The 23,527-nt window shown below is 40.6% G+C and overlaps 1 protein-coding gene across 1 annotated transcript in view; it reads right to left on the bottom strand.

Annotated features, from left to right (window-relative positions):
• Positions 1-22,303, bottom strand: part of pex14 (peroxisomal biogenesis factor 14) — a 136,245-nt gene extending 113,942 nt beyond the window's left edge. Inside the window, exons 1-2 of the mRNA XM_002939410.5 lie at positions 22,196-22,303; positions 18,343-18,390 (exon numbers count right to left, since the gene is read on the bottom strand). Coding sequence (XP_002939456.1) covers positions 18,343-18,390; positions 22,196-22,231 — 84 coding nt within the window. The 5' untranslated portion in view covers positions 22,232-22,303. The remainder of the gene's footprint in view (positions 1-18,342; positions 18,391-22,195) is intronic.
• Between the last annotated feature and the right edge of the window lie 1,224 nt (positions 22,304-23,527).

Genomic DNA, 23,527 nt, shown 5'->3' with positions numbered 1-23,527 from the left:
GCTAGGTTAAGTTTGAGGTGGGGCCTGTTCATCCAGGAGGAGAAAGCCAGGAGGCAGTTACCAATCTGGGTTTGAACATCAGTGGTTAGTGCAGGGGTGTCTAAATATATCTGGATGTCATCTGCGTGATAGTGATATTTCAGACCAAAAGAAGAAATAAGGTCTCCCAAAGAGAGAGTGTACAGGGGAACAGCAAAGGACCAAGCACAGAGCCCTGAGGCACCCCCACACTAAGTGGAACCGGGGTAGAGGGGTCCACTGAACAGTTTGATGCCCATTGTGCATAGGATCACCAAATGATCTGGCTAGACCCCCAAAGGAGGTTAGTGCATACAAATTTCATTGCATATAAATCAGGCGGTGTATTTTTGGTATAAGAAATACAGTATACAGTGGCTTGCAAAAGTATTCGGCCCCCATGAACTTTTCCACATTTTGTTACATTACAGCCACAAACATTAATCAATTTTATTGGAATTCCACGTGAAAGACCAATACAAAGTGGTGTACACGTGAGAAGTGGAAGGAAAATCATACATGATTCCAAACATTTTTTACAAATAAATAACTGCAAAGTGGAGTGTGCGTAATTATTCAGCCCCCTGAGTCAATACTTTGTAGAACCACCTTTTGCTGCAATTACAGCTGCCAGTCTTTTAGGGTATGTCTCTACCAGCTTTGCACATCTAGAGACTGAAATCCTTGCCCATTCTTCTTTGCAAAACAACTCCAGCTCAGTCGGATTAGATGGACAGCGTTTGTGAACAGCAGTTTTCAGATCTTGCCACAGATTCTCGATTGAATTTAGATCTGGACTTTGACTGGGCCATTCTAACACATGGATATGTTTTGTTTTAAACCATTCCATTGTTGCCCTGGCTTTATGTTTAGGGTCGTTGTCCTGCTGGAAGGGGAACCTCCGCCCCAGTCTCAAGTCTTTTGCAGACTCCAAGAGGTTTTCTTCCAAGATTGACCTGTATTTGGCTCCATCCATCTTCCCATCAACTCTGACCAGCTTCCCTGTCCCTGCTGAAGAGAAGCACCCCCAGAGCATAATGCTGCCACCACCATATTTGACAGTGGGGGATGGTGTGTTCAGAGTGATGTGCAGTGTTAGTTTTCCGCCACACATAGCATTTTGCATTTTGGCCAAAAATTTCCATTTTGGTCTCATATGACCAGAGCACCTTCTTCCACATGTTTGCTGTGTCCCCCACATGGCTTGTGGCAAACTGCAAACGGGACTTCTTATGGTTTTCTGTTAACAATGGCTTTCTTCTTGCCACTCTTCCATAAAGGCCAACTTTGTGCAGTGCACGACTAATAGTTGTCCTATGGACAGATTCCCCCACCTGAGCTGTAGATCTCTGCAGCTCGTCCAGAGTCACCATGGGCCTCTTGGCTGCATTTCTGATCAGCGCTCTCCTTGTTCGGCCTGTGAGTTTAGGTGGACGGCCTTGTCTTGGTAGGTTTACAGTTGTGCCATACTCCTTCCATTTCTGAATGATCACTTGAACAGTGCTCCGTGGGACGTTCAAGGCTTTGGAAATCTTTTTGTAGCCTAAGCCTGCTTTAAATTTGTCAATAACTTTATCCCTGACCTGTCTGGTGTGTTCTTTGGACTTCATGGTGTTGTTGCTCCCAATATTCTCTTAGACAACCTCTGAGGCCGTCACAGAGCAGCTGTATTTGTACTGACATTAGATTACACACAGGTGCACTCTATTTAGTCATTAGCACTCATCAGGCAATGTCTATGGGCAACTGACTGCACTCAGACCAAAGGGGGCTGAATAATTACGCACACCCCACTTTGCAGTTATTTATTTGTAAAAAATGTTTGGAATCATGTATGATTTTCGTTCCACTTCTCACATGTACACCACTTTGTATTGGTCTTTCACGTGGAATTCCAATAAAATTGATTAATGTTTGTGGCTGTAATGTAACAAAATGTGGAAAAATTCCAGGGGGCCGAATACTTTTGCAAGCCACTGTATGTAAGTATAAGTTGACCCCAGAAAACCTCATATTTTCAGAAAATACATATTCTGCAGAATGTAAAACGGGTAAATATGTCTTTGTATGGTAAAGCACCAAACAGCAAAGCTAATAAACGTAGCAATTTTTATGTAATTTCTGAAAATTGTCTTAAAGCTTGCATTTTACCCTATTCTGTAGCCTTCATAAACATTCTACTATAGCCTACATAAAACATTCTAAATATGAACGCCACAAGCCTACTGAACAGTTTGATTCCCAGTATGCATAGATTTGCCAAACTATGTGGCGCACAGAGGCACCCCAATAAAATTAAAAACAACATCTGAAGTTCTGAATGCTGCAATATAAGCTACCGGTATGTGTATTATGTGCCATAAGACTCCCTAAAAGTACAGAGACCTTGGAAAACCATATATTTTTTCCGAAAGTACACATTTTGACAAAACAAAAATGGGTAAATACATCTTTCTACTGCAATCTACCAAATTACAAAGCTATGCTAAACATAACTATTTCTGAAAATCGTCACAAAGCTTGCATTTTACCACATTATGTACCCTACATTTTGTAACGTATCAACATAAAACATTCTAAATATCAAAGTAAGGGGTTTACTGAACAGTTAGATGCCCCATATGCATAGATTTACCAAACTATGTGGCGTACAGAGGCGCCCAAATCAATATATAGCAGACAAAATTTCCATGGGTAAAGTAAAGAAAAATGTGAAATGCAATAAAATAGCTAAATTAAAAAAAAAAAAAAACTCACTAAAATCAATGTTTTTTTTCGCCTAGTGTAATCTGCAGTCTGAATCACAGTTTGAGTACTTTTTACGGACAAAATCAAACAAACACCACCTACGCGGAACTAAAGATGCAATAAAAATTGCTAAAAATGCACCAAAATCACAGAAAATGTAATGAAAGCACCAAAATAACATACAAAAGGTATTGGACAGTGCAGTTAGCAAATATGCTATCCACAATGGCAATAAAATATTTTTCAGGCAAAAAAAAAAAAAAAGATCTAATTAGAGTGTACAAAATGCCTGGTGTGTGTGCAAGTAAGTGTGAGTGCTGTGAATGTATGACCCCCCCCCCCCCCCAAAATGTATATATGTGTGTGTATGTGTGTAACTATAAGTGTAATAAGTGTGTGTATGTGACACTAACCTGGGGACAAGCAAGCTGGAAATCCACAGGAGGGACCCAGGAACAGGAGAAGCTGTCTTCTCTGCAGATCCTATGTTAAGTGTTTGTGGTAAGGCTAGTTCTGGTCGAATGAAATCCATGGCATTGCAAAAATGTCTGTACTTCATGGCAATCCCACATTAAGTGCATAAAGTTAGCTATATGGGCTTTACACCTCGGACAGCTGGGAGGGTTGGTTCTTGCCATGATGTGCAATTTTTGTGAAGTGAGGTAAGTCTGGTGAGTGATTCTAAATTGTATAAGTTATCTCTTGTACTTACTAGGGGTTGGTATATACTATCTATAATTTCTTCCCAGTCGTTGGGATATAATTGTTTCCCATTGGTTTCCCATTTCTATTGCACCCTAGGCCGTGGGTCGTACCTTTTGGTTTGTAAAGTTTGTAAGCATTTGAGAGTAACTTTAATTTGATTGAGTGGGCTATAAGGCATTCTAGATCTGAATGCTGTTTTTGTGGTAACTGTGAAAACTTCTCTGCACAAAGGTGTGTAATTTGTGCATATCTTAATTCTGACAGGTCGCGCCGAGAGATAGCTTGTTGTAGAAGAGGCAGCGTGTGTAGTTCTCCATGTGTGTATAGATGGTCAATGCGTTTCACTCCTGTTTCTGCTTTTGGGAAGGTTGCAAAATGTGAAAGGTTAATGTTTCCCCGTAATGTAGTGTCAGGGGATAGCAATGCCGCCTTATTGGTTATCCCAGGCTTTTTTGGTGGCATATAAAACTGGTGGTAATGGCCTGATATCTTTTCTATTTCTATACAAAGCATAGTGTAGACTTTCTTCAGAGTTAAAATAAAGGGTTTCTAGTATTGAAACTTGGTTTTCAGCATCAAATGTTTTCCAGTTTAATAAGGGTGATGTTACCAGTGATGTTGCCCAGGGCAACCAATCAGCAATTAGATTTTAAAGGAGAACGAAACCTAACTTTTAAAAATGCTTTTAAAACATTTGCCACTTGTCCCTCTCCTGAACCGCCATACTGAAACTTCTCCCACATACTTAGTTTATCTGCACCAAGTCAGAGTTATTTTCAATAGCGATGTTACTTGCAGTGGCCATCTTTTCAGCGATCGCGTCACTTCCTTCAGGCTTCCAATCTCCACTGCACATGCGCCTAAGTGATCTAAACGTCAATGCTGTCCTGGGGATAGCTCAAACCTATCTACACATGCGCTGGGCTTGGGGTATTGAAAGTGCACATGCGTGCGCCCTATTCTCGCTCTTTACTTTGGCAAGAGGAAGCTGGATTCTGTCACAGCAGTGTACAGTATTTTTTTGGGTATATGACAAGGATTGTTACTTAGCATGTATAGGAAAATAGTTGGAAAAAACATTACATCTATTTATTCTACCTATTAATGTAAGGGGTAGCTTTGTCCAGTGTCTATGGGGTGTCTTTAAATTTGTTATAGAGTGAGTGGAGGTTGTGTAGGAAAAACTGTGCCAGGTCTTTATAAATTATTAATCCCAAGTATTTGAAAGCGTTCGTCATCTTGAGAGTGCATTCAGGGTCCGTTGTCAATGGGGATTGGCCATTTAGGTAGGAAAACAATGGATTTCTTCCAGTTAATTTGAAGACTGGAGAATGTTCCAAACTGCCTAATTATGGCTTAAAACGCTTTGAATTACTCATGAGGGTCTGCGAGGCAAAGTTTTGTATATAAGGCCTCTAATCTGTTAGGAGTGTCTAATTTTTATCACCATGGGTTCACTCGTAAAGGCAAATAATAATGGAGAGAGGGGGCATCCTTGATGGATGTCATGTGTGAGGTGAAATGGGGTAGATAAAATTCCACTGACTTAGACGGCAGCTTTTGGTTCACTATGCATTAGTATAAGCCACTTAACGAAAGAGGGGGCAAAGCCCATTCTGATTACTACCGTTCCATAGAATTGAAGCCTTGGCAGCATCGAGACAAATCTAGGTCCTATATTCTCATGCGGTATTTGTAAATTAAGGAATTAAGGAATAAAACTTGTTGATTTAGCTGGAATAAATCCGGTTTGATCCAGTTCAACTAAGTTGGTATGTGATCCCTTAACAACCCTTCAAATAACTTGCCCACCACGGATGTAAAACTTACAGGCCTATAATTGACAGGCTGAGATCTCACGCCCTTTTTAAATATAGGAATGACATTCACCTTCTTCCAATCCCTAAGTACCATACCTGATGAAAGAGATTTTGAGAATATCAGAAACAAAGGCCACTGTAAATCTGACCCTAGCTCTCTCGGTACCCGAGGGTGTATTCCATCTGGCCCAGGTGCCTTGCTCACATTTATCTTGTGTAACTCCTTAAGCACCATATCCTGTGTCAACCACTGCATAGTTGGAGCTGAGGCAACAGTGCAGCTATTGGGTGGGACTTGGCACTCTGGCTCCTCTACTGTATACACAGAAGAAAAGAACTGGTTAAGCACATCTGCCTTTTCTGTATCCGCTGTAACCATATTGTTACTATAACTTAATGGGGCCACACCCTCAAACTGCATCTTTTTACTATTATTAACTTAAAAAATTTTTTGGGGTTAGTTTTGGCCTCTGCCACAATGCGCTCCTCATTTTCTATCTTTGCCTTCCGGACTGCTGTTTAACAACACTTGTGTTTATATTCATTAAATGCAGCTACTGTCCCCTCTGACTTATATTTCTTAAAAGCTTTCCTTTTTTTCCCTATTAACTTCTTTACCTCAGAATTAAGCCACATAGGGTGATTCTTAACACTTCTACTTTTTCTTATTAATGGAATAAATTAAGAACAGTAATGATTTAATACCATTTTAAATAATAACCATTTCTGCTCTGTGTTTTTATCAGAAAACATAATGCCCCAATCTATGCCCTGAAGCACTGCCCTTAAGGATTTGCTTTTCTAAAATTCAGTGTCTTTGTTGCCCCAGTGTAAATTTGTTTCCTGCACCAAACATCAAATGAAATAACATTATGGTCACTATTACCCAGGGATTCAACCACCTGCACATTCGTTATACTTACTGGGTCATGAGATCACTAGATCCAATATAGCATGGTTCCTGGTTGGCTCCTCAACCACCTGAGACAAAGTTGTCATGCAGCAAGTTTATAAACTTGTTCCCATTTACTGTCCTGGCAGTACTATTGCCCCAGTTAATATAAGAATAATTAAAATCCCCCATTATTATCACTTGACCCAAACTAGCAGCCTTTTCTATTTGCAACAGGGCTGGGCCTCCTCCTCTTCGCTTACATTAGGGGGTCTATAGAATACCCCTACCATAAATTTGGTAGATTCTTTACTATCTGTGAGAAGCTCAACCCATAAGGATTCAGCTCCCTCTGTTTTTTTTTACATTTTATTGAAGTTTTGCAATAAACATATAAGATGAATAATGACAAATTATTTAAATATAGATTGTACAACAATAGTCACATTCAACAGTTTTCCTCCTTAATATCTGCTTTTAATTCATGCTTAACGAACAGACACACTCCTCCTCCTTTTCTATTGCCCCTGTCCCTCTGAAACAACAGCAACGCGAATTACATCATGCTTCGGTCCATTTAGACTGCATTAGTCTGAACTTTAGGCTACTGAAATCTTGGTTCTAAAAGCATTTTAAACATAATTTCTCTCTATTCAGATCAAGTAAATTATCAAAAGAAAACAGAAGAGATTAAAACAATGAAGCTTAAATATTACTATACATCCTTTGAAGAAACTATGCCTCTATATAGGTAATATTTTTTTTTGTTGCCAGTCCTGCTTTATAGGCACCCTGCTGTCCCCGATATATAGACCCACAAGATGATGTCACTGAATCTACTAAAGCACAGTTTCTGGTAAGATTTGCAGAATGTCTCTGAGGGGATACAGCGTCATGTTAAAAATGAATACTAGGACCATGCAGCATTATTGCCTAACATGCTTTAACATTATTAGCACTTTATATTATTAAATGATACTTAGCGCTTTTATACTCTCTGGTCAGGTATTTGAGGCATTGATACAAGGGTTAATTGAATATTCAAGCAGTATATCAAATGAGATAAACCTTGGGACCATGTAAATTTCAAGTGTAAGAAAGGAATAGGTAAAACCCATTTTCAGCATAAGTATTATTCAATGAACTCATGTTGAAAAGGGGATATACTGCTTCTTTAAGCTTGAGGGTACAGTAGCACACCACCAACTGAATCAAGAGAGTTTAGGGAATGGTAAAAGTGATTAAAAAAAGGTAAAAAAAGAATAGGGCCAACATATAAAAAGGGGTTATAAAGAAGTAAGTGGATAGTAATATATTGTAAAGGAAGGTGGAAGATCATTTGCATGTTCCTCTTGGCCCACTCAACATTAAATATTGCTTCTAATGCAAATAATTATATATATACATATACACACTGCTCAAAAAAATAAAGGGAACTCTTAAACAACACAATGTAACTCCAAGTCAATTACACTTCTGTGAAATCAAACTGTCCACTTAGGCAGCAACTTAAATTTCCCCACTAAAAGTCAATAAGTGACATCTGATTGGCGGTTGGTGGCTCCACCCCCTTTTTCTAACCTGGAACTTCAGTTACCCAGTGACCAACTCTGCAAAGTTTAGGGACCCTAGGATTAATAGTTAAAGAACGGCAGCATTTTAAATTTAAACCAATAAAATTCAATGGATGAAATCTGATTGGCTGTTAGTGGCCCAACCCACTTTCCCTATTTTTGAACTGCAGTCTCCCAGTGACCAACTTTGCAAATTTTGGGGACTCAGCCATGAAAATTGTGAGACTGACAGCATTTTACACTTTACCATTGAAAGTAAATAGATGAAATGTTATTGGCTGTTGGTGGCTCCGCCCACTTTTTTTTTTTTTTTTTTTTTTTTTTTCGAATTTTGAACGGCAAATACCCAGTGACTAACTCTGGAAACTTTAACAAGCCTGGAATTAATATTTAAGTAATGGAATCAGTTTAAATATAAACCAATTAAATCTAATGGGTGGAAATGGATTGGCTGTTGGTGGCTCCTCCCACTTGTTCTAGCCCTGAATATGTAGTCATCCGGTGACTGATTTTGCAAAGTTTGGGAACTTTGACATAAATAGTGTGAGAAAGGCAGCATTTTAAATTTAAACAAAAAAAAAATCAATAGGTGAAGTCTGATTGGCTCTGTTGGTGGCTCCACCCACTTTTTAAAACCTAAAAAATGTAGCCCCCTAGTCATCCTGGTGTTAATACTGTAAGAAAGGCAGCAGGTTGAATTTCCCCATTGAAAACCAATAGTTAAAATCTAATTGGCTGTTGGTGGCTCCACCCACTTTTTTCTAACTCTGAACCGCAGTTACCAGGTGACTAGCTCTGCAAAGTCTATAGGTGAAATCTGATTGGTTGTTGTTGGCCCCGCCCACTTTTCTAAACTTGGAACATAGTTACCCAGTGACAAACTGTGCAAAGTTTGGGACCCTGACATTAAACATGTGAGAATGGCAGCAGTTAAAATTTCCCAACTGAAAACAATGAAAGAAATGTGATTGGCTTTTGGCGGCCCCGCCCACTTTTTCTAACCTTGAGTATGAAGTCACACAGTGACTGACTGTGCAAAGTTTGCAAACCCTGGCATCAAACCAATAAAATTCAATAGGTGAAATCTGATTGGCTGTTGGTGGCCCCGCCCACTTTTTCAAAACTAAAACTGCAGTCCTCTAGTGACCAACTGTGAAAAGTTTGGGGACCCTGGTGTTAATACTGTGAGAATGGCAGCAGGTTGAATTTTCCCATTGAAAGTCAATAGGTAAAATCTGATTGGCTGTTGGTGGCTCCACCCACTTACAAAAATACAAAAAACCTTAAATGCGTAAAGTAGTCACCCAGTGTCTGACTATGCAAAGTTTGGGAACCCTGGCAACAAACCAATAAAAATCAACAGGTGAAATCTGATTGGTTGTTGGTGGCTCTGCCCACTTTTCAAAACTAAAACTGCAGTCCCCTAGTTACCAACTGTGAAAAGTTTGGGGACCCTGGTGTTAATTCTGTGAGAATGGCAGCAGATTGAATTTCCCCATTGAAAGTCAATAGGTAAACTCTGATTGGCTGTTGGTGGCTCCACCCACTTTTTCTTACCTTGAACCACAGTTTCCTGGTGCCTAACTCTGCAAAGTTTGGGGACCCTGATGTTATTACTGTGACAATGGCAGCAGGTTGGATTTCCACAAGTCCATAGGTAAAATCTGATTGGTTGTTCACAGCTCCGCCCACTTTTGGGCATTCAACAATCATATTTTCATTCAGGCTGACCCCATGACTATGTGATTCAAGTTTGGGGAGTGTAGTCTCAAACTGTAAGATTGGCAGGAGTTTCAATTTTCCCATAAAAGTCTATGGGTAAAATTTGATTGTGGCTGTTGTTGGCCCCTGCCACTGTGTGGTTTTTTAAAAAAAACTTGAATGCGTAGTCACCCAGTGACGGACTGTGCAAAGTTTGGGAACTCTGGCATCAAACCAATAAAAATCAATAGGTGAAATTTGATTGTCTGTTAGTGGCTCCGCCCACTTTTCAAATCTATAACTGCAGTCCCCTAGTGACCAAGTGTAAAACGTTTGGGGACCCTGGTGTTATTACTGTGAGAATGGCAGCAGGTTGGATTTCCGCCAAATCAATAGGTAAAATCTGATTGGCTGTTCACAGCTCCGCCCACTTTTGGGAATCCAGCAATCATCTTATTTTCATTCAGGCTGAGCCCAAGACTGTGTGATTCAAGTTTGGGGAGTGTAGCCTCAAAGCTGTAAGTGCGGCAGCAGTTTCAATTTCCCCATTAAAATCAATGGGTGAAATTTGATTGGCTGTTGCTGGCCCCTCCCACTTTGGGGTCACCCAACAAATGTTGCTGTTTCATTCGGGGTGACCCCATGATTATGTTATTCAAGTTTGGGGAGTGTAGCCTCAAAGCTGTAAGTGTGGCAGCAATTTGAAAATCTTCCCTGTCAAAGTCAATGGGAAAATTGGGGTGTTCGGAGCGGCGCCACAAAAAGACGGGGGGCCGAATCGCTTAGAAAAGCACAAGCAACCTGCTCCGCTATAGGGCGAAGATGTGTGGTGAGTTTGGGTATTGTACCCCTAAAACTGTAGGAGGAGTAGCGTTTAGAAAATGGAATAAGATTAAGAAGAAGCGGAAGAATAAGCTAAAGTCGAAGAACAGTATGTTGGAGGCTGCACCAGGGTTTGCGCATCCCAACAGATTTGCCAGATTGTGTGAAGATGATGGGAGTGTGAACTCTGGTCTGGCGGTTCTAAATGAGGCTGATCTCTCTAACAGCCGGGAGACCAGTTTCTCTAATAGTGGTGGGTAGGAGAGAAGATCTAGGCCTAAACAGATGGGGGTTATAGGGGATTCAATCATTAGGAAAGTGGACAGGGTAATCTGTCAAGGGGATCGCTTCAACCAAACAGTTTGCTGTCTTCCTGGTGCCAGGGTTCGACATGTGGTTGATCGGGGTTGACAAATTACTGGGAGGGGCTGGGCATTACCCGGCTATCTTGATAAATATCGGTACGACAAAATGAATGGTAGGTGGAGGACCTTAAAGAGTGAGTTCAGGGATCTAGGCTCCAAGATTAAGCAAAGGTCCTCCAATGTCGTTTTTCGGAAATTTTGCCGGTGCCACGTGCAAGTTTAGGGAGACAGCGGAAGCTTAGAGAGCTAAATGCGTGGCTAAAGTCTTGGTGTAGGAAGGAAGGGTTCGGGTTCCTAGAGCACTGGGCTGACTTTTCTTTGGGGTACAATCTATACAGCCGTGACGGATTGCACCTCAATGGAAGGGGGTCTGCTGTGCTAGGGGAGAGAATGGTTAAGAGGCTGGAGGAGTGTTTAAACTAGACAAGGGGGGGGGGTGGGTGAGCTAGAGTTTTATGGGAAAGCTAGTGGGCTAGACGGGGCAGTGGGACTTCAGTCCTTAAGAAGAGTATTAATGAGCTGGAGAGAGTGCAGAGACGTGCAACTAAACTGGTAAAGGGGATGGAAGATTTAAGCTATGAGGTTAGACTGTCGAGGTTGGGGTTGTTTTCTCTGGAAAAGAGGCGCTTGCGAGGGTACATGATTACTCTGTACAAGTAAACGAGAGGGGATTATAGGCAGATGGGGGATGTTCTTTTTTCCCATAAAAACGATCAACACACCAGGTCACACCTTTAAATTAGAGGAACGGAGCTTCCATTTGAAACAGCGTAGGTGGTTTTTCACGGTGAGGGCAGTGAGGTTGGGGAATGCCCTTCCAAGAGATGTGGTAATGGCAGATTCTGTTAATGCCTTTAAGAGGGGCCTGGATACGTTTTTGAACAAGCAGAATATCCAAGGCTATTGTGATACTAATAACTACAGTTAGTATTAATGGTTATATATATATAGTTTATGTATGTGAGTGTATAGATTGTGTGTGTGCTGGGTTTACTTGGATGGGTTGAACTTGATGGACTGTGGTCTTTTTTCAACCCTATGTAACATCTGGGACATCATGTCTCACTCCATCCACCAACGCCACGTTGCACCACATACTGTCCAGGAGTTAATGGATGCTTTAGTCCAGGTCCGGGAGGAGATCCCTCAGGAGACCATCCGCCACCTCATCAGGAGCATGCCAAGGCATTGTATGGATCATACAGGCATGTGGAGGCCACACACACTACTGAGCCTCATTTTGACTTGTTTTAAGGACATTACATCAAAGTTGGATCATCCTGTAGTGTTTTTTTCCACTTTAATTTTGAGTGTGACTCCAAATCCAGACCTCCATGGGTTGATAAATTTGATTTCCATTTATAATTTGTGTGTGATTTTGTTGTCAGAACATTCAACTATGTAAAGAACAAAGCATTTAATAAGAATATTTAATTCATTCAGATCTAGGATGTCTTATTTTTGTGTTACCTTTACTTTTTTGAGCAGTGTATATATTAGTATTTAGAAATAAATATTCTGTGTCCGGCGCACCCTTAAAATTTGTCAAAAGTTGATTCAAGACATATTGTTAAAAAATCTGATGTTTCGGTCCTCACTAGGATCTTTCTCAAGAGAGAGATATATATATATATATATATATATATATATATATATATATATATATATATATATATATATATATATATATATATATATATATATATATATATACATATACATACATACATTTAACAATTTAACATGTAACTATCACAACCAATATAATTTATATATATATATATATATATATATATATATATATATATATATATATACACACACACACACACACACACACACATACACACACACATATAGTCATGGCCCAAAAAACAAGTATTTCTCACAGAAAAGTATTGCAGTAACACATGTTTTGCTATACACATGTTTATTCCCTTTGTGTGTATTGGAACAAAAAAAAAAAAAAAAGGGTGGAAAAAAAGCAAATTGGACATAATTTCACACAAAACTCCAAAAATGGGCTGGACAAGGTTATTGGCACCCTTTCAAAATTGTGGATAAATAAGATTGTTTCAAACATGTGATGCTCCTTTAAACTCACCTGAGGCAAGTAATAGGTGTGGGCAATATAAAAATCACACCTGAAAGCAGATAAAAAGTTTACCGAGTCATTGCATTGTGTGTCTGTGTGTGCCACACTAAGCATGGACAACAGAAAGAGGAGAGAACTGTCTGAGGACTTGAGAACCAAAATTGTGAAAAAAATATCAACAATCTCAAGGTTACAAGTCCATCTCCAGAGATCTAGATTTGCCTTTGTCAACAGTGTGCAATATTTTCAAGAAGTTTGCAACCCATGGCACTGTAAGCTAATCTTCCTGGGCATGGACAGAAAAGAAATAGAAATTACAGTAAGATGATAAAATTTCTCTATTTCCAAGTCAGTCTTCATGGCAGCATTCACCAACAATGGATAATCCCCGCCCCCCTAGGTCACTAGACAGGAAAGTGTTAAGCTTAGCACATATAAGTCCCCACCTCCCCACAGCCCCTTAGTCTTAAGGGAGGTTGGTGAATTCTGCCATAAAGAGTGACTTGGAAATAGAAATTACCGTAAGATAAAATTTCTCTGAAGTTTGGCGTTGAAAAATCTTTTGATCAACAAATCTTCCGACCAGACTCTCTCTGTCAAAGCCGACACCTGACCCCCCAATGTACTATTGCTGAAGCCTTTTTTGTATCCTGAAAACAAAAACTGAACTATAAGGCTTGAATCAGGATTCAGTGGATCTGACTGTTTTTCTAGAGCAAATTGTGCAAAACAATGCCATACTTGTACATACATGTAGTACTGAGCAGAGGTAGAGGCCTTTCTTGATTTTAACAGCAAGGATAATAGCTTCTCTTGACAACCTTTTCTCAACAACCCCTGCCTTTCAATTTCCAGGCCATTAAGGACAGATGACCCACATCCTTGTAGTAAATTGGGCCCTGTGACAGCAGGTTCTGCCAAAGCGGAAGCTTCATTGGTGTCCTTACTGTCAACTGCCAGAGCAACGGGTCCATTCGTTCAGATCCAATGTATTGCGACTGAGGAAGTCGGCCTGGAGGTTCTGCACCCCTGGCACATGCAGGGCGGCCAACCCTGCTAAATTCTGTTCTGCTCAAGACATTATCAGAGACACCTCCTTCATCAGACTTGGACTCTTGGTTCCTCCTTGTCTCTGGATATAAGCCACCACTGTAGCGTTGTCTGACCTGACTTTTAACCAGCTGTGGGCTATCTCCTGGGCAAAGGCTAGCAGCGCCTGACCTATTGCCCTAAGTTCCAGGATATTGGAGGAAACCGCATGACAGTTTCACTTGAGCAGTCTGGTTGTCGAGAACTGCCCCCAGCCTGTTTCTGAGGCTGATTCAATCTCAGAGGGTTGAGGATTCCTGACCGGAACAGGAAGTTTTGCAGAGACCTCATATGCCATCTTGCCCACTTCACCATCTGTATGGCTGAGGACATCAGGCAGAGTACTGACATACACATTCTCACCGAAACCATGGACTGGCTCCTCAGACACCGCACCTGTTCCCTTATCTTCTGGATCTTCTCCAGAGGAAGGCAGACCAAATTGTCTAATGTCCTGAGATGTGCGCCCAAGAACACCAGGCTTTGTGTTGGAGAAAGGCAACTTTTCTCCCAATTTCTGACCCAGCCGAACTGCTGCAATCTGCTTATAGTTCTGTCCCTGTTCTTGACTGCATCTGTTTCTGTGTCCACCACCAACAGAATGTTGTCTAGGTAGTGATAAGCTGCAATTCCTTCCTCTCTTAGAATTGCGATAATTGTTACCAGCACTTTTGTAAATGTTCTGGGCGAAGTGGAAAGGCCAAACGGCAGACTTGTGAACTGCACGTGATGCTGCCCCACCGCAAACCGCAGAAACTTTGTCTGCTTTGTGCACGGGGACATGGAAATATGTATCCTTCAAATCGAGATTTATTAACCACGCCTTTGGAGAAACTGCCAGAATTATAGACATTAAGAACTCCATCTTGAACCGTGTGCAATGAATAAATTGGTTTAGTGGTCTGAGATCTAGGACAGGTCTGAAGGCTCCCAAGGACTTCCGCACCAAAAATAGTTTCGAGTAGAACCCGCATTTCTGTAGGACTTCTTCCACAGCCCCTGAATTCGTGAGTGCACTTACATACTCCCGGAAAATTGCACCTGCCTGAGGAATTTTTGGAGGTATTGATTTTCGAAAAACATTTCTTTTGGGTCTTCTCAGGAATTCGAGTCGATACCCTTCCCTCACTGTTGAGGTCCAGACTTCGTGAAAAAGCTGTAGTCTAGTGCCTATCTTCAAAGTCTGGACCGGCTAAACCTTTTGGGTATCACTGTTGGCAGGGAGGCTGAAAACAAAATATCAGCATTAAAACTCCTGCCCGGGTGTTTCCCCAGCACCTCCCCTGAAGCATCGCTTACCAGGGACCTTTAGGCTATGACCCCTTTCCAGAGCTGGACTGTTCCATCACAGCAGCTGCAAAGAAAAAAGGATCCATAAATATGCTTCTCCAAACGCCATCCGTGGGAACACAGCAAAATGAGACTTACTTTGCTTGTAAGTTGTCTCAGCACACAGTCAGACTGTATCTCGCGCCAAAACGGCATTCAAATAGGCGCTTTAGGTGACGTCAGAGGCGTGAGCAGCTTCCAAATCCAATAACAGCTCTACTTCCGGGTTGTGAAACACATACACTCCTGCCACTTCCGGTTCGCGGAACGCATACGCGTCTGCCACTTCCAGGTTGTGAAACGCATATGAGCCTGCCACTTCCACCCTGTGCAACGACCATGCGGAGCGAGTCTACTCGGCAGCTCCAAACAACCCACTCATTCCCACTGCGGCTTTCTCCGGCTGCAGACCACAAAGGTGCACGCTGGTACCTCTGCAGAACCCTACGGGACAAACAATGTTGCCGCACTCTGCTGCTCCACCATGCTGAACTCCACGTACCTCCACAATTGGAAAGGAGCGTACCCCCAGTGACCTGGACAGAAAAAAGACCAAGGGGCTGTGGGGAGCCTATTTTTGGAGTTTTGTGTGACATTATGTCCAATTTGCTTTTTTTCCTCCCTTTTTTGTACTGTTCCAATACACACAAAGGGAAAAAAACACGTGTATAGCAAAACATGTGTTACTGCAATACTTCTGTGAGAAATACTTGATTTTCTGGAAAAATTTCTGGGGTGCCAACAATTTGGGCCATGACTGTATATACTGTACACACATTATTCACCATTTAACTATCATAACCAATCTGTTTTATGATTACAGCAACATAACAGCATTTTTAGGTGCATGCTGGAAAAAGGCAACAACTAAAAATGGTCACAAAACTAATTACATATACCTACAATATGCTAAAATGTGATCTTTTTTTATGTTATCCTCAATCTTATCATTGCCTTTTTGTACATGCAACACATAGCCCTTTGTGTGACTCAGCATTGTAAATATGCAGTTTAAGAATGCAAAGAAAGCGTTTCAGAGCAACACTTGATTATCAGCAAAGTAGTGTATCCATGATCGGACTAGGGGTGCAGGGCCCACCAAGTCTTCTGCCTCGGGACCCATGCACCCCCCAATGGCCCCCACCATGGCCTTCACACACCTCCCCGCAGGGGGCCACCCCCATCGGTCTGACCTCTGAAGGAAAGATGAAGCGCCCTGCAGGGATCGGGTCTGGACCACCGGGGCCCACCAGGTTTTTTCCTGGTGCCCCAGCGGCCCAGTCTGACCCTGAATGTGTTTTTTTCAGAAAGAAATTTTGATTTATTTGGTCAACATCTTCCTCTTGCTCTTCAAGGACATATGAAGCCTACATTTACCTACCATGAATATAAATTGGGCACATATACCCCTACCCAAACGGAATAATTTGTACTGAATATATCCTCTCCATTTGCTAGCACCATCATATTTTCCTAATACAATTAGCAGCTTAGTAAATTAATAAAGTTCATGCAATGAAGAATGCAGACTTACAGAGGCAGAACTTACTTTGATAAAAAGTCCTGCTTGGATTGTAATCGTTAAGCTTCAGGAGAGGAAGTTAAGAGAAAAAAAAAGGAGCAGACAGCTAGAGCAGAGATTCTTTGGGAACCAACAATGCCATCTCCTTATTGGCATACTTTAATGGGTGTATGAATAAGATATAAAATTATAACCTGAAAAACAGACTATCCCTAGACTTCGGCAATAAACAAAAGTCTAACATTTTCCAGTGATTTTCACATTTCCTCACCAGGGAAAATAAAGCAAAATTATTCATTTTCAGGCATTTACCATTACTGGCAACAATGTTTTTTATTATGGAAAATGCTGTTTTCCCATTCTCCTGACACTCCAATAGTTAAGTCTGTTTAGGCCACAACAATGTGAATCCAGTTGGTGGGAAGAAATTAAACTAAATGAATTCACTCTTTCACAAGAATAATATGCAGTCAATGATAACAGTTACACAATACAGGTTGTTAAACCATGGTTTTGTATATAATGCAATTGGTAATAATGCAAATATACCCAGTTAAAAGGGTTTTGTCTCCAGTAAGGATTAATTATATTTTAGTTGGGATCAAGCATTGTTTCTCTCATCCTAGAGAAAAAGGAAATGTTTTTAAAAATGTAAATTATTTGATTAAAATGGAGTTTACAGGAGATTGCCTTCCCATAATTTGGAGCTTTCTGGATAATGGGTTTCCAGATAATGGGTCCCATACCTGTATCAGAAAGCACAAATTTAAGAACATCAGGAAATTAATGGATATTTAATTGTGGTTATAAACAACACAAAAACTGGATGATAATGATATAAATGGCATTACAGATTTGATTATGAACTTTTGCAATTGGAAACCAAGTTTCTTCATTGCCCTAGTTTACTGATAAAAATTTACAATTGTCGGATGGAATGGTGATAATACACAGTAAGACACATCTGCCAAAAAATGACTTGCCATAGTATAAAATTAAGATCTCTAGGTACCATCCAACCCGCTTGTTACGCTCCTCTACTGACCTGCTCCTCTACTGACCTGCTCCTCAACTCCTCTCTCATTCTCAGCTCACTCACCCTAATCTAGTTTAACATAACCTAAGTGTGCTGCTAAAAGCAATACCCTGTGCCACACCTCTCACAACTCTGGTCATGCCCATTCCCACACCTTGTGTCTCAACCCTTTCTCCTTGTAGATTATAAGCTCTTTTAGGCAGGGCCCTCTTCACCTCTTGTATCGGTTATTGATTGCTTTATATGTTACTTTGTATGTGCAATGTATGAAACCCACTTATTGTACAGCGCTGCGGAATATACTGGCACTTTATAAATAAATGTTAATAATAAAGTAAACATATTATTCGTGGCAATCCATCTTAATCGTTGGAAATTGCCTCCTTTATAATTTTTCCTGGGATTAATAAGCCTGATCACCACAAGTAACATCTTTACTTTCTGCGGTCTAAATGTTTTACTACGGCAAGCCATAGAGAGATTTGTCGTCCATGGTAGAGCAGATTTATTTATTTTTCTTATATATAGAGCAGATTTAACTGCAGGATATAAATCTAACCGTGTCCAATCGCCCTAAGAATGGTACCATAAACCTCTGCTTATTATTTTGATCACTGATAACTTACCAGCTGGTCTCTTGGTACAGTCTTTTCATTGATAAGAGAGGGGCCACTCTAAACAAGAGAGACAAGGGTATATAATTATTTGTGACAATCATTTACAAGCCTGCCTCCTGCATTAAAAACCAGAAACTCTGTAACCATAGAACCACAGTATATTGAGAATTAAAGTTAGAGCTATAATATTTAAAGAGACCTAAAGATTTGACAAAAATCCCTGCAATGGAGAAATGGGAAAAATGTCTAAATGAAAACTTTTCTATTAAAGATTGGCCACAAGCAATAACCAGGACACAGAGTTATACGAAATGCATAACACACCAGGAGAATTTTTACAAAATTTTATACAATTTGTACCTAACCCCCTTAAAGGAGACATATTGGATAAATGGGAAAACCCCTAACCCTGTAGGCAATTATGAATAATATACGGTGCTGGTTTCCCTTTGGGCTAAACATTAACCCTATCTGTAACAATGGCCCATTTATTGGAGCTCCCTATAGATCCTCTCACTTCTCTGTCCGAGTTTGAAATGAAGAGTGGGCGTGTCCTAACGGTCCCTGCCAGAAGCACAGTAGGAGGGGGAGAGCCAATCATAGCCCTGCACTCACACAAGCAAAGACAGGCTTTAGTTCCCTATCAGGTCAGCCTAGCTGCTGATTGGTTCCTATCCTACAGTGCAGGGTACGGAGGGCCGCCGGCTCCCCAGCTCATCCAGCAGGAAGTGGCACAGATGGGCGGGGCTAGTGGTTTTTTTTTGGAATTTCTCAATAAATCAAAAACAACTTTTTTAAGCACAATCCTTCTATATCTAGAGGGGTATAATTCCCTGGTACATTCATAATTTTTATAGGATATGTCTCCTTTAAAATTGTCACAGATTTATCCAGGAACTGTTAAAGGAAAAGTAACACTAAAAATGTTTAACTAAAAAATCTATTCTACCCTGCCCCAATAATTGCCCTTTCCTGCAAACCATTTAGTATTTTGAATGCTTTACTAGAAAATACCTGTTAAAACTTGGCTTCCGGTCATTTGAGAAAAGGCGATACGGAGATGCAGGGGAAGCATCCACTATGCGGTGATCGATTGCTCGATCCTAGCCCGACTCCTTCCTATACAGAAGGAAGACTAGGCTCGATCAATCGATCGCCACATAGTAGATGCTTCCCCTGCATCGTGGTATCACCTTTTTTCAAATGACCAGAAGCCAAGTTTTAACAGGTATTTTCTAATAAAGCATTCAAAATACTAAATGGTTTGCAGGATAGGGCAATTATTGGGGCAGGGTAGAATAGAGTTTTTACTTAAAATTTTTTAGTGTTACTTTTCTTTAATACTTCTTGGAGATGTAACACAGAAATAGGACATATGTTACACATATGGTGGACTTCAGCATTTTCTCTGATATTGAATTATATTTCACAAGATTTTGTTTAATCTCCAGAACTGGTGTTATTAAACATTTATGACAAAATTCCTAACAGCTATGGAAATAGTATTTTTTCAATTATCAAATACAGTAAAAAATAAATCATTCCTGTTTAACTTCTAATTACTATTACAATTGATATATATTTCTGAAAAAGTATTTTAAAACTCTCCCCCAATAACTTCTTTTATGGCCCAGTCCAAAGAAGGTGAATTAGAAAACATGTTATACATATCTGTAAGATCAGACCTGGTCGATGTAAGAGGGAGAACTTGTAACATTTGTATTATTCGGCATTTTATATATTCAAATACATACCTGTGCACAATACATTTTTCATAAAAGAAATGTTACTATGTAAACACAATTTAACTTAAAGGGGTGGTTCACATTAAAGAAAACTTTGCTATTGGTCTTTATTATTTATTTGTTATAGTTTTTAATTATTTGCCTTCTTCAGCTACATCTTTCCAACTCTCCCAAGGGGGTCAGTGACCCCACTAGCCAAAAAAACCTATTGCTCTGTGAGGCTACAATATTATTTTTATTGTTACTTTTTATTACTTTTCTTTCTATTTAGCTCCTCTTTTATCAATATTCCAGTCTCTCATTCACACCACTGCCTGGTTGCTAAGGTAAGCAAGACCATAGCAACCAGAAAGGTGTTGAAGTTCCAAACTGGAGAGCTACTTAACAAAAAGCAAAATAACTGAAAAAAATCAAAAATTGAAAAACTGTCTCAGAATATCAATGTCTACCTCATATTATAAGTTAATTTTAAAGGTGAAAAACCCCTTTAAAGTGGGCACACATGCTCATCATTATCCAGATACAGCCTGTGGGCTGAACAGACCAAGATCATATAAAAGGCTATACCTTACTATTGTCCTGTTCAGGGCAACCACCACAATTCCTTATCTGAAATATACCATGCACTGCCCAACATGGTACAATGGCAGATATATTATTGAAAACATGCCCTACTGACAACCCATGTAGAAAAAATAAATAAATAGCGGAGCACCACGAGGATGAAGTTAAAATCCAGTCTTTATTCCATCTTAGATAAAAGGCACATGCACATCCCTCAGGGTCTAACGCTTAACGCGTTTCGTGGCCTATCGATAGGCCACGAAACGCGTTAAGCGTTAGACCCTGAGGGATGTGCATGTGCCTTTTATCTAAGATGGAATAAAGACTGGATTTTAACTTCATCCTCGTGGTGCTCCGCTATTTATTTATTTTTTCTACACGCCTTGTTTTTCGGACCCTGGGGAGTGGGTCCGCGTGCTAGCACATTTGGACTGGCGGTAAGTGCTCCCGTGTAATATATAATTTTTTCTAACTACTGACAACCCAACCTGCTCTAATGACAACCCTGGTTCAGAGCACAGCAAGGATCAGTTTTTAACCTTTAAACACCTATCCAGTAATGGCACAAATCTAACATACTAATGCTTACAAGTGGGTACAGAAGCAATTCGGGACTGTGTGCCACCCTGAGGTGGCCTTTCAGATGCCACCCACTAACTTGGTTAGCAGTACATGAGGGCACAGAGTAGATGGCTAATGTGCAATGTCTGTAGACAAGACCCTACATGATAATCATGAGTCTGTAGAGAACCCAAAGATTTCCACTATGGCCCTGGCTACACTCATTAGTACACACTGACATCTTAGTATTTGCAGCTTCCTATACCACCTCTGTACCACAAACCCCTTACACCAAAGCTGTTAAAACATGTACTTTGCACAGTCTACAAACATTACCAACCTTTGGACTAACCTGCTGAACAACAGCTTTAAGATCAATACAAGATACAGACACAGCGGCCCGTGTTGGAAATATATGAAACATTTAGGAAATAATTTATTTAATAAAATGTCAAATTAAAATAAATCGCAGCAAAACATCACCAGTTTGTAACTGATGCACATATTCCACAATGATGGGGGGAATTAATTATAAACAATCTTTTAGCTAGGTCTTTCAATATAACTAAAGAAAATTGTGAACCCCTTTATAAATTGCATGAGTCTGGTGCCAAAGTGATACACTGCATTCATCAGGGAAAACTAAATCAGGGCAGGTCAGCAATTTTCAACTACTGTATTACAAACAAGTTTTCCAGTATGTTACTTGCCTAATAGTTATGTGGCGAAAAAAGTAAGGAGCGGAAGGAGAGCAACTGTCACGTTACGGGCAAATCTGAACCGCTACTGCTACCAGTTAAGGTCCAATGTTGGGCCATGTGTACACGGGAAGTTACGCTGTGGAATAACAGGTGCACTAATCGAACAACCAAGAAAATTAAGACCCCCTGACCCACGCCCTCCGTGGCGACCTATTATAAATCCAAACAATGTAAATATAACATAGTCAAACCGTAACGCGTCTCTTGAAATGAGGAATACCCGCGCCTTACCTGCACTGACTGATCAGCCTGATCAGAAGAAGCCATCTTCCCAGACCTCACCAATCAAACACCGGGAACACGGCCGCCGCATCAAGTTTCCATAGGCAGAACTAGTAGAGCGCCAATCTCTAAAAGTTCTATTTCTTCCTCAAGCGTGTGCTGGAGATGGAGTTTTGTTTCTAAGGAAGTTATACAGACATCCATGTCTTTTACAGCGCAAAAAATAAATGTCATTTATATTTATTCTCAGATTTCTCTTGCTGAATTCTTTTGATATGTTTCTGTAACCCCTTTTTGGCTAAAAAGCACTCTAAACTCCAGGCTATGGTTAGAGCATGGGGCTCATTGGGACTCTCTTTCAAAGGAGTGGGCCTTCGCTAAGTGGAAGGATAGATCCCAAGATATAGTTGTACTGCAACTCCCACTGGTACTGTGTAGTGTTAAAGTAATAGGACGCCAGGAGCTCTTGCAGATGAACTAGTTAACTCTTTATTGTCCAAGACAGATAATATTAGCACAGGGATCAATCCATACTCACAGTAATTGAGGTAGAATGGTACAGTTGTTAATAGCAGTTGTGAAGTACAGAACAGTGCAGCACCACAGTGGAGATAGATGTGAGCTACTAGCCAGAAGTCCCAAGGATGAATACCTTTTACTGGACCGGATCCCTATAGCCAACAGTGGTTCAGGGGTAAATACTAGCCTGATACCTGTGTCTGAACTGTGGTCCCTACAGCAAGGCAGACAGAGCCTTAGGTATGGTAAACCCACTAAATTCTCCTTGGTTGGAGCGGAAAGCTGCTCTTTCTAAATAGCCCTGACTGAGTCACACTCCTAGAGCGTGCTATGACAAAGTCTAATCCTGCAACTACCTTTACCTTGTTCACGGGGCCCTGTCCCCAACTTTACTTCAATGATAATGCTTACTGGGGCCTGTGTCTGCACCCAGGCTCAATGGAGGGTTTTACATAGGTAGCAGACCAGCAAGAAGAGGAAGCCGCACCTCCTTGCTAGACACTACATGAGGCTGCAAAGGGTGTGGACAACCATATGGGCCAATAAAGGATAGGCATAACCATAAACTGTTACAAAGGCTTCTGCCCAGTAACAAGGGATCAATGTGAAGAGATAGGGATATCACTCCATAGGGCATTTAACCCTATGGGTCCCTACATTTCTAAAACACATTTATTAAACACCCACTACAGTTAAATGAATTTATATAGTAGTGAAGATTCCACTGTAAATACTAATTACCCATATCAAAACATTTGAAGGCAATGAAATGACCATGGTGGGACCAGCTACAACATACCCCTAAGAACACACACTGGGTTA

Source organism: Xenopus tropicalis, chromosome 7 (assembly GCF_000004195.4).
Source record: "Xenopus tropicalis strain Nigerian chromosome 7, UCB_Xtro_10.0, whole genome shotgun sequence".
NCBI classification, from domain to species: Eukaryota; Metazoa; Chordata; class Amphibia; order Anura; family Pipidae; genus Xenopus; species Xenopus tropicalis.
Note: the sequence above shows the minus strand (reverse complement) of the source record. Positions and strands in the feature narration are given on the sequence as shown.